This window comes from Carassius carassius, chromosome 1 (genome assembly GCF_963082965.1).
Source record: "Carassius carassius chromosome 1, fCarCar2.1, whole genome shotgun sequence".
In the NCBI taxonomy this organism is placed as follows: domain Eukaryota; kingdom Metazoa; phylum Chordata; class Actinopteri; order Cypriniformes; family Cyprinidae; genus Carassius; species Carassius carassius.
The window spans coordinates 921881-934406 of NC_081755.1; the positions used below are offsets into that span (position 1 = coordinate 921881).

The 12526-nt window shown below is 34.7% G+C and overlaps 2 protein-coding genes across 3 annotated transcripts in view; one reads left to right on the forward strand and one right to left on the reverse strand.

Annotated features, from left to right (window-relative positions):
* The window catches only part of LOC132134918 (galactose-specific lectin nattectin-like), a 154697-nt gene that overhangs the window by 20141 nt on the left and 122030 nt on the right, over positions 1 to 12526 (forward strand). The gene's annotated exons all lie outside the window — the stretch shown is intronic.
* Positions 431 to 4070, reverse strand: LOC132135342 (galactose-specific lectin nattectin-like). 2 transcript variants are annotated; one of them, XM_059547189.1, is made up of 9 exons: positions 3986 to 4070; positions 3659 to 3748; positions 3447 to 3476; positions 3194 to 3223; positions 1902 to 1925; positions 1728 to 1810; positions 1498 to 1632; positions 1075 to 1186; positions 431 to 837 (listed from the first exon to the last, which is right to left on the reverse strand). In XM_059547189.1, the coding sequence occupies exons 2-9, from the start codon at positions 3714 to 3716 to the stop codon at positions 773 to 775; spliced, it is 537 nt and encodes a 178-aa protein (XP_059403172.1). In that variant the 5' UTR covers positions 3717 to 3748; positions 3986 to 4070; the 3' UTR covers positions 431 to 772. The 2 variants fall into 2 exon arrangements, with proteins under 2 accessions (XP_059403172.1, XP_059403178.1); XM_059547195.1 differs by lacking the exon at positions 3194 to 3223 and having other exon boundaries at positions 432 to 837.

The window sequence follows — 12526 nt, forward strand, 5'->3', positions numbered from 1 at the left end:
ATGAAAGTATCTCCTTAATGTGGACCAATCACCGTCACGGGTTACTCTATAATTTTGTATTTGTATTGCTTCTGATTATATAAGCTTTGTAATTTCATGAAATAGACATTTTGACAAAAAACATCTTTCTTTGGCACACTCCTCTTTGAATTATTTTACAGTTTGTTTTATAACAACTCGATTAGCAAATGTTTCTATTTATTTCCTATAATAATACAATGGCATGACAAAAGCAAAGCACCTCTGATGCTGAATTTTATTTACGCAGATCCAAAGTTTACCGAAAATCTTCAGGAATTTCATTCAGAAAATGCACATCTGATATGTGGAATGAGACAAAAACCCACAGAAACAATTAAATGCAACTGCTTGATATTTATTGAGTTCTACTTGCACATTCGTAAAGAAATTAGGGAGAATTAGTTAAAGGAGCAATTGACCAAAAAATGAAAAATTGATTACAAATTTGCAACCTTTCACTTCACAAGACATTAATTGATGGACTGGAGTCGTGTGGACTATTGTGATGTCTTCATGATCTGCTGTTTGAGCTTTCATTCTGATGGCACCCATTCACTGCAGAGGATCTCCATCAATAAGCAAATGATGTAAAGTTATATTTCTTCAGATCTGTTCTGATGAAGAACTAATCTTTATCTTGGATCGACTGAGGGTAAGCGATGTTTTAAAATTGTCATTTTTTGGTCAACTATTCCTTTAATGCAAGACAATAAGACATTCACAATTTTACATGAAACTTAAATGCTGGTGTTTATTTCTTCACACACACATAAGGCTTTTTAATATGACAGGGGTTGTCATTCCAGTTGCTCGAGGCTATAGCAGGAAGGGAAAAAAATCTATTATTGTTACAGTATAAGTATTCTGATAAAATGTAATGCTTGTTAAGGTAATACAGCCAATTCTAGTCCTTTACCATTTCATAAACATTAGGTGAAGTTAAAATACAGTTCTACATTCGGCTGGTTATTGGAATTGAGGCTACTAAGGATTTCCAAGATAAAACAAAGATATAAATAGTGATGATATTTCATAAACATTTAAAACACTCACGTTGATAGTTCATCATAAGACAGTGCTCGTTTCTATTGCTATTGTCAGGTTGTGAAGGAGCCCATATCTCTTGGTCCAGTTTTGATCCATCACTCCAGAGCCATGTTCCCTCCTGTGAACAGAACACCATAAAGGACACTCCGTTTCCATCACACACCTACATGGCATTATTTGATATTCGTAAATATAAAAAAACATGTTCACACCAACCATTTGGATCACAAGTTCATGATGTTAACGCATCAAAAACATGTTTGTGTTTCTCTATAGAAACCAGTAGACCTACCATGCCAAACATATCAGCTGTATCCTAATCTTACTTTTTATTCTATGACATAACTCAAAAACAACTACAATATACAAAATAAAAAGAAAAAGAATGGCTATTGACAAGTACGCTAAACAAATGTAAAACAAACATACTGAAACAGCGTCATAGCCTCCTATCCAGGACTCAGTTGTCTCTTGAGTTTGATATTTAATCATGATCTGTACGAAGATGTACTCCTCATAACTGTGTACAGAAGCCAGGTTCCCATCGTAGCCCAAACACTGTTTCTAAAGAGAGTAGGACATAAAAACTATTGTTAACTAACTGAAAATTTCAAGACTTAGAAATGAAGGAATCCCTATGATAAGATGGCATCTCATACCTCTGCATCAATCCAGGAACGCGGAAAGTTAAAAAAGCGGAAGCATCTACCTTTATATGCAGACCATCCACTTTCACAGGTTTCTGTAAGAAAGATAGGTGAGTATTATTGCTGCCTTAAACCTTTAGTATTTTCATTAAACTTAGATCAGATTGATATTGTATGTATACGCACCTTGTCTGACCAGGGTACAGGTCCCTGTTTAAAATGTGTAAAAAGCACAAAGAAATAAACAGAACAAAGATACAAATTAAACAATGTTTAAGTTTGTAATTGTCCAGTTACAGAGACCATATAATCAAATGTAAATAGCATTGCGTAGTCTTCACTGTATAAATAAAAAAGAGTTGAATTCTTGTTAAAATGACAAAGTAATTTAGTGAAGGGCAGTGAGAGATTTTCTCTCATTAGATTTCTTGGATTAAAATAAGGACATCGACAGCAGCTGCTAAATTAGGTGCAGTCACTTTAAGAGACAATCCATCCGATTTCTTTCTCAACAGTTTACATTCACTTAAGAGGTAACCGACCGCCAAGACAGGTACAACATAATATTTTATTCATTTGTCCGTTCAAGAGCAAGAAGAGGCAAAACTCAATTTGGTGTTGAAGGGCTTAGACGTAGCTCTCTGTGTGCACAGAACACAGCGCACTGATGCTGAATTAAGCTTTTCATCTCTTTTTGTGTTTGTATGTTTATGTTTTTGTTCACTCAGGTGCAGATGGAGAACTCAGTTCAGTGTTTGAGCTCTGTCCACATCCGTGGGTCCCTATAATCATCACCACCTTTCACCAGTGACGACCCTGCTTTTGTCACTACAACTAGACAGAACAAATGTAACACACTAAGGGTGTACTCACACTAGGCACGGTTGCCATGAACCGGGCCCGAGTACGATTGCCCCCCCTCCCCACTCCCCCTCTGGCCTGCACTCGCATAGGGTTTCAGCATTCGTGCCGGAGCACGCTTACGTCATTATGGTGCGACGGTTTCGGGATAAACAGGAAGAGCGGCGCTCTCTGAACACAATGGAGTCCATCGCTCTGTTTTCTTTGTGGATAATTTTGTGTCGTTTGGTCCAGGGTGGTCCACAGCCCTCTCACAGCCTGTTGATAAACAGATGTGTCGCCTTAGTGGTGCGAAAATTTTCACGTAATCGTGCTGCTCGTATGAGGAGGTTTGCAAGGTACCAGCTGAGCTTTTGGAGCGTCGCAAAACCGTGACGCCACGCGTCCTGTTCCGTGCTCCAGACAGTTAGCGCTCACACTGCATGCGAACCGCGCCCGAGTCCAACTGAACCGTGCTCTGGCCCACCTATTCCAAGCGGGCCAGGGCCGGCCAATCGAGCCACGCCCGGGCATGGTACGGAGCACTCACACTAGTCAAACGAACCGCGCTTTGGTGGTCAAACGCAGTCGGGCACAGTTCAAACTGGCTAGTGTGAGTACACCCTAAAATATCTCACCATTGGTTCTGCAATTAAGAGGTGCTGCCTCTAAAAAAAAAGAAAAAGAAAACATTTATATATAATATATTAAACATTTTAATAATCAGATTACAATTTTATGTCTAAGTCCAAACTAACAGTCGGTGGGATTTGAGGTAAACTGCATAAATTAAAAACTGGGCCACATACACTTCACAACAATTACCTGAAGCATCCAGAGCAAAAGAGCAGAACAAATGTAACACACTAAAAGACAGCATCAATATCTTACCATTGCTTGTGCCATTAAGAGGTGTTGCCTCTGAAATAATCAAAGAAAAATTATGTGTTGCGTGTGTGTGTGTGTGTGTGTGTGTGTGTGTGTATTAAAAATTGTAATAATCAGATTACAATTTTATGTCTAAATCCAAACTAACAGTCTGTGGGATTTGAGGTAAACCACATGAATAGAAAACTGGGCCACATACACTTCACAACAATTACCTGAAGCATCCAGAGCAAAGAGCAGAAAGAAAGACAGACAAAGAGGCCAGACTGCCATTGTTCCTGAAATCAACCAGTACTACTGCACACCTGACAAAACATGAAGACAGAACAGTTTTTATTCATTATTAACCTGTTCTCAATGTCCACATTCCAATATTGCCAGCCACACTTCTATGGAGAGGATATATATATATATATATATATATATATATATATATATATATATATATATATATATATAAGCATTTCAAATGATCCACTGACTCAAGCCACACTTTTATGAAACAGTAAAGTGTAAAGTTTTGAGCAGCTGAAAAACCTCACCCTCTATGAAGTTAGTCACGTCCAAGTACTCTGTAGCTCTCTGCAGAACAACAAATGCTTGACTCTTCAAAACCAGATCATGACTCCCCTATTTTTATTTGGTTCATACACAGAGGAGACTGCTGTCTGATTGGTTCCTGTCTCCAAAACCCACAACAAATCCTTATCTTAAACCTAATCCCACACAGGAAAACCAGGAGAGTTATGATAAGAAATTAGATTTCAACACTACACATTACATAACCTAAAATCAATACAAACATTACTTGACTTGGTTATTTTATAACATTGTGTTAATAATGACTCTCTAGTGTTGTGGATTTTGTCAAATTTGACATTTCATTTGGTCACTGTCACTATGTTTATAGGCATTATTCACAGCTATAGCAAGAATGGAAAAGGGTTTTGTCTGTAATTCTACATTGAGATCAGAAGAGAGATGAAGAACATACATCACGTGGGGAGTACATATTCACGTTGTGCTGTGGGGCTCCTTGAGCTCATCAAAACTATCCATTAGTTCCTCAAATGTTCATTTCCGTTACCTAATAGATTGGTGAGTTTTATTCTGTCGAAGCAAAATAACTGAAATTCAGGATTCTATTTATATTCTATATCTTGGAATTTTCTTATGCCTCTGTAATAACTGGACAACATACATACATACTGATAGAAAATAGTGATTGAGAAAAACATTTTCACTTTGCTGTCCACAATGAATGCCAAGACAGTGCAAAACTATATACACACATACGTAAAGAATAATTGACGACGGGCCGTTGAATTATTATAAAAATAATTATATATGAAAAAATATAAATTTAGACTATGTGCATCTATATACACGAGTATAGAGTAGGAATATAGAATGTGAAAAATAGAAATATAGACTATGTATATTTGTACATGCAAATGTACAGTATTAACAATAAAGAACAAATAGTGCAGTAATGTGCAAATTGAGTTCAACTACGTGATAACAATAGCAGCAGTAATAGTAACAGATTTGAGATGAGGCTACATGAGTAATCTTTAATGTAATCAATAATATTTACTTAATATCCTAATGATTGTTGTCATAAAAGAAAAATCTAAAATTTTGACCCATACAATGTGGTTTTTTTTTCTTCAGCTATAGCTAAAAAATATACCCTTAAGAATTAAGACTGGTTTCGTGCTCCAGGGTCACAAACTATCGATCTGCAATTTAAATGGCTGCTTTTTCATCTGAGATTACATTTTAAAACGTATCTAATCCAAGAGCTTTCCAGCTACAACCACCAAACTTGGGATGGAATTATTTTTTCTAACTGGTCGAACTTACAATTTTCGTTAAACAGATGATCATAACTATGTAAAGTCCCACAGACTTTCATTAAGGGAGTTGACACTTTTGTACAGTAAGATGTATAGTGTGTTTAGAAAAGCTTAATGATCATCCTAGGAAAACATGCTAAGTCATGCTAGCTAACATGTTAATCATGCTAAAAACCATAGATACGTAGAGTTAGATGCCCAAGATGGCGGACATGACTAAGTGTCTGGAGCAGTCGAATGTGGCATCTACCTATACATATATATGGTAACAACATGTTAGAAATGTGTTAAATCATGCTATAAACATGCTAATGACATGCTAACAACACATTAATTATGCTAGGAACATGATTAACAATATGTTGATCATGCTAGAAACATGCTAGCAATATGTTAATGTTAGAAACATGTTATTCATGTTAACATGCTAATCGTGCTAAAATATGCTAATATCATGCTAACAACATCTATCTAAAGTTTCAAACTTCAGCATTGGCAACTGCTTAAAACTTTCAGACAAGGGTTTTTTAAAACCCAATTTCAAAGTTTGTTTGCAAACTTGACTCATGTAGTTAGGTTTAGCAATGTATTATGCACAAACATGAGCAATGTGGAATCAATGTTTGTACATGACCCAGTCAAACTCTCGTCAAACTCTCTGAAGAAACACTGAAAAAGTAAACGGTGTTGAAAAGCAGATTGATGCAGATGTCTCGCACGTCCTGATTTTGCTGAGTTAGATGTCTTCCTAGGTCAACATATTTTGTTGACCCTGGAACAACATTTTAATCCAGAAATGTAGTCTTGACCATATCTGTCATGAGTCCGGACCCGGTGTTCCTCCCTCTCACCACTGGAGGGCGCCACTTCCATTCTCCCAGACTCATTACCTTCACTCTGCACAGCTGTGTCACCCACACACACACACACCTGATCACAAATTCGACACACCTGTCACATACTCACACACACAGCTGTTCCCCTTTGTCACGGACAATATATTCTCCACTCTCACACCACTCTGTCTGGCTGGATTAATGTTAATTGTGATTTGTAAGTGTTCATGTATACTGGTGTCTGCATTTTGGCTGCGTCTGCTCTTGTCCCTGTGATTTGTTTCTGTTTTGTTTTTGGCCTTGTTGGCCTTTTTGTTCTCATTAAAAGATAATTTCCCTGCATTTGGACCCAGACCCTGTTTCCTTCACGGCACCGTCTCTACCGCGCCGTGACCATATCCTCCTCATACTTAATCATTAGTAATACCTAAAATCAGAGGAAATTATAGGTGACTGACCCTGATGTAGAACCTAACACTGATTGTGAGCCTAAACTTTACAAAAGCTATAAACTGTTTCTTCATATCTGATTGGTTAATCACAGTGTGGTTCCAGGGTCAACAAAGTTCTGCCGGAAGCTTCAGCATAGGCAACTGCTTCAAACATTCAGACAGGTTTTTTTTATATCAATGTTCAAGGTTCATTTGCAAACTTGACTCATCTAGTTAGTTTTAACAATGCATCATGCTCAAACATGAGCAATGTTGAATCACTGTCTACATGACCCAGTTTATCACGCTTATATTGAAATCCTCCTGCTTTTTTCTTTGAAAAATTCGGTTACACTTTATTTTACAATATATCTATTAGTTGCTTATCAGAATGTATATTACTAGAATATTAGCCATGTATTACTGCTAATTAAGCACATATTAATGCCTTGTTCTACATCCCTAATCCTACTAATTATCAGAAAATTAAGAGTTTATTGAGAGAAAAGCCATAGCTATTAGTAATAAGCAACTAATAGATGTAACCGTAAAATAAAGTGTTAACAAAAATGTATATGATTGTTTTATGCAGTTTATGTAGTTATTGATTTATTTATACTACATCTTTCAAGGCACACTGCTCCCCGGGTACCACAGGAAAAAATATAAATATAAATATAAAGTAGATTTAAGACAGATTAATTTCTTTATTTTATGTGCAAAATTCACAGTTTATCCACAAGCAAAACTGGCTTAAATCTCCTTTGTATTCCTATTTTTCTTGCTGAATTTAACTCTCATCCCTGAGGCTTATGAATAACAACAACAAATGCAGTTGTTTGATACATTATTATCACATGAATATCATGATTAATCAAATATATTTGAGCCTTTTATCTTTTATTAAGTATATAATCTCATACTATGATGTAACTCCACAACCCTACCTAGTACAGTTTTCCTGCATGTTTGCAATATCTCTACAAAGGAGATGTAGTGCAGCTGCTCGAAGATTTCGCCGTTGGAGAAGACTGTTGATGTAACACAAAAAATCTTAACTTAACGAAATCTTAAACTTAAACATTAAGATGAACAGTATTTATAAATGCTGACTAATATATATATATATATATATATATATATATATAAAATATATACAGTACAGACCAAAAGTTTGGAAACATTACTATTTTTAATGTTTTTGAAGGAAGTTTCTTCTGCTCATCAAGCCTGCATTTATTTGATCAAAAATACAGAAAAAAATTTAATATTGTGATATATTATTACAATTTAAAATAATTGTTTTTAAATTTATTATACTTTATCATTTATTTCTTTGATGCAAAGCTTTATATTTAGGATCATTATCACATGATCCTTTAGAAATCGTTCTAATATGATGATTCATTATCAAAGTTGGAAACAGTTCTGCTGCTTAATATTTTTTCAGAACATGTGATAGTTTTTTAGGATACTTTGATGAATACAAAGTAAAAAATAAAAGAAGCTATGTTTTTAAAATATAAATATTTTGTAATAACAATATACACTACTGGTCAGTAATTTTGGGTCAGTATTTTTTTTTCTTTCTTTTTTTTAAATAAAATCAATACTTTTATTCAGCAAGGATGTGTTAAATTGATAAAAAGTGATAGTAAAGAAAATATATTATTAGAATATATATTATTAGAATTTCTTTTTTTATTTTGAATAAATGCAGTTCTTTTTAACCTTTTATTCATCAAATATATTAAGCAGCAGAACTGTTTTCAACACTCATAATAAATCAGAATATTAGAATGATTTCTAAATGATCATGTGATAGACTGGATGTTACATGTGACACTGAAGGCTGGAGTAATAATGCTGAAAATTCAGCTTTGCATCACAGGAATAAATTATTATTTTTTTAAGTATATTTATTTATTTAAGTTGTAATAATATTTCACAATATTACTGTTTTTCTGTATTTTTGATCAAATAAATGCAGGCTTGATGAGCAGAAGAAACTTCCTTCAAAAACATTAAAAATAGTAATGTTTCCAAACTTTTGGTCTGTACTGTATATATATATAAGCCTCTGAGCCACACAATCTTCAACAAGAGCAGGAGAACATTTGTGGGAAAATTAGGCTGTTTCTGTGTCTGCTCTCCATGAGCACCATTACCTGTAAAACATTTCATATCTCATGTTGTTAGCTTTCCATTTCATGCTTAAATTCATTTCATATGTTTATAAAGTGACAGTAAGTGACCTAAGCTGCATCCGAATATATATACACTAAGTAGACATCGAAAACGCCTCGCGGTATAAAGTGCATTTGCAGCTTTTGACCGCTGAGTGGCGCTTTAACCACAAGTTATCAAACAAGCGCATCAAAGCACATTTTCGCTAATAGACGTCAGTTTTGCCTCACTGATGTGTTACATTTGACTGCTTCAGTCAATGAAAATTTAAGAAAAAAACTATAGTTTAAATATTTAATATATTTAATATTTAATATTCACAGATGAAAGTTTGGTATTTATGAAGTTATGTGCATTTCTTAGAACGAATTCAAGCAGGATAAATGTCAAGCCTGTGCCTGAGCCTGTGCTTATATTTTCTAAGCTTCATGGTATTAAACCATATTTTAGATTTGACACATTTAAAAGGTGTGCAGTATTATTTATATTATATTAATAATGCGTTATATTATTCAAAAGAAATTCTGGTTTACTTTGCTTCGGAGCATTAAAAGTAGTAGCCTATTTTAGGGGGGTAGGCTACATGGATTAATATGCAAAATATCAACATTTTAATATATGATGCCTATATTTTAATTTATATTTTAAATATAAATATATTTTTCCTTTAATAAAACATCATGCATTTTTGTTATTCGTTACCTGTCCTTTATTTTGACATAACTTATTGGGAAAAAGACATTTGTCTGTAAACTGATTAAGAAATTGATGCATGTTTAAATGTAAAGCACTGTATAATTTCGTTCCCATTATTTAGGCCTAATTTGCCTAAAACAATAAATGAATAAAATTAAACCAGCACGATTAAATCTTTGAAACTCTAAAGAATTAATAAAACGTCCTCAAGATTAAACTCAAGTTCTATCATTATAATCAACAACATTCACACGATGTAAAAAAAAAAGCTTTAGTAATTGACAAATTAAGTGATTTTAAAGGGAACCTTCTTTACTTGCTTTTAAAGTAGGGTAATATCATATGGCCTAAAAAAAATCCCAGTTTTTTTTTTTTAATTTAGAAAAAAAAAAATCTGATTTATGATTTAAACTAATTTTTAAATCAATATTCAAATGACGAAGACATTTTTCAAAACAAGTTTTAATATAGGTCTTTATCATTCATTTAGCAGTCAAATTTAACAAAATTTAATAACTGCAACAAGATGATTTAAAAAAACAGTACTGTTATACCTAAATGCTGGAAAGACCTTTATTTTTTATTTTTATTTTTTTTTAATACTAGCCCATCATGCATCTAACCATCCACTCAGCTTTAAGAGCTGTTCAGATTAAAACTGCAGCTCCGCAGTGAGTCAGTGTCATGGACGGAGGACCTGTTAATATATTTTCTAGTTTATATTTCCATCTCGTTATGCCACTGGTTTAGAGATTTTTTTTTTTAGAACTTGTTTGTAAATAGAGCAGAAACTTTCTGTGTGTCTACAGTGGACGCGAAAGTTGTCATCTGTGCCCCACAGCGAAAAGTCTGTCTAAACTTGATGACATCACGCTATAGTGTCAAATCTTCTGAACACAGTGTCAGAACATTTCATCATAAACAGAACGAGCATCAGTTCACTGATGGGGATCGTGTCCAGTGTATCCATCACTGGGTTCTGCTGTCTTTTGTTGGATCATTCCACTTGTGTCCGGTGTAGATCTGGCATGCGTTTTTTATTGTTTTATTTTACAGCCCTGCTTGTTTTAATGTTTTTATTAAATATCTGTATTGACTGCATGGTCATATTATCAAATTATTTACTGCCATGCGACCTACAAAAGTAAAGCTTGGCGAGTCGATGAACGAGCATTGCTTCAGGTTGATTTTTGGCGGATGTGCTGTGCTTGTGCAGCCGCGGTAGTCTTCATTTCATCGGGTGAAACATCTCTCTCACTCGCAGCAGAGTCTGTGAGCAGCAACAACTTCCCCTCCGCGCGCACTGATACCAGAAACACACTTCACCTTCACTCCGTGAATAAAGGATTTCAGTATGTTTAAAATGTTATGTTCATAACATAGCATATAAAATAATAATAATAATAATTAAAAAAAATAACAGGAGAGTTTCAAAGTGGCTTAAGCTATGTGTAAACTTTTTTCCCTATAGCCTATCACATGCCAAACTAATAACATTGTAAGCATTACATTTTTAATTGCTGCTTTCTGCTGTGAAAATTTTGTTTGTGATGAAAATAACATCTTTGTCAGTTATTTTATCTAAACAGATCAATTAACTTCTTCAATATTTCAAAATCAGATAGCATGCTGATAATGTAGTAGCACTGTAAGATTACAATTGTTTGAAGACAGTATTGCAAAAGCGATTGAGTGTGAATCTGTTTATATCATGCTTTAACACGAAAATAATCAGTAAAAGAAACAGACTAACTCTTAACATCCCGCTCGACTCTTGCAGTCATTGTAACCTTCTGATCAAGCTAAATATGTTTAACATGAATACTTGCTGAATATGCAGTTATATGGCTGTTTGCATGAATTGTAGGCTACTCGTGATGGAGCGCTCTTGGAGCAGGTGAAAACCACTGGCTTTTGGCATGAATTTTACTCGTTATAAGAAGCTCATATTCAAGTGTTTGTGCAAAAATTATTAATGTGCATTAATGACAGGGAGGCGCCGTCTCATCACTTTAATTTTTACATGATAATGAATGTATAATTTTTTAATTAACATAATATCGTGGTGTCTCACATACATTAAAAATATATCTACAGAAAGCTTTAAATGTTTTTAAATTAAAACGAATAGTGTAATGTGTGAATGTTGCATTTCTCTCGTCGGAGAGAGCCAGCACTGTGAATATAACCAAAACAACAGTCCTATATAAACCGGTTTAGCAAGTGAAAGCCTCATAAGACACTGTCCATATGAAAGAGCAATTCACACCTTTATCTCGACCCCCACAAGCCATGCATAACCCAAAACCCAACCCCCTCCACCTGAACAGAATTCGGTCTGTGTTTTGGCTCTGAGGAACGGTGTGTTACTGGGCTGAAACATGCCTGCACTCAGCAGCACTACTCTTTGTATTCATAATTTTCTCGCAGCCCATATTATTATTTTCACAAGACCATTATGATAATAACAAATCATCAATTAATAATTAATCATTATTTTACAAAAATCATTGTTATTTGTGATCGTGGATGTTTGCGGAAGGCTTTAAGACCGAGCGGAATCCTCTGTTCCCGCCTCACAGCGCGCGGGTCTCCGAGGCTTCACTGTCTGCGGTTTGACTTTACTGAATCAGATTGAGGCTAATACAACTTATTGATCATGAGACCAACATTTAGCAAGGCAGGAAAATATTCATTCTAACGGAAGGAAGATGTATTTCACTGAGCTAATGCTGTTAGAGAGAGAGAGAAAGAGAGAGAGAGAGAGAGAGAGAGAGAGAGAAAGAGAGAGAGAGAGAGAGAGAGAGAAAGAGAGAGAGAGAGAGAGAGAGACGAGTCTAGGGCTATTCTTAAACTTGGAGCTCATTATATTGAAGTACAAATCCAAACACCAGAAACGTTATGTATTTTATTTATTCACATGCTGTATGGTTGAAATAATATTTTAGTTCACAACTTTAAGTTCCGTTGTTTAAAAAGAATTGCTTTATTGGCTAATGTTTCATAAGCCTTTAGTTGTTATGCTCTAATATCCATGCCATTATTAATTTCACAGTATTTTTACCACCTAAATG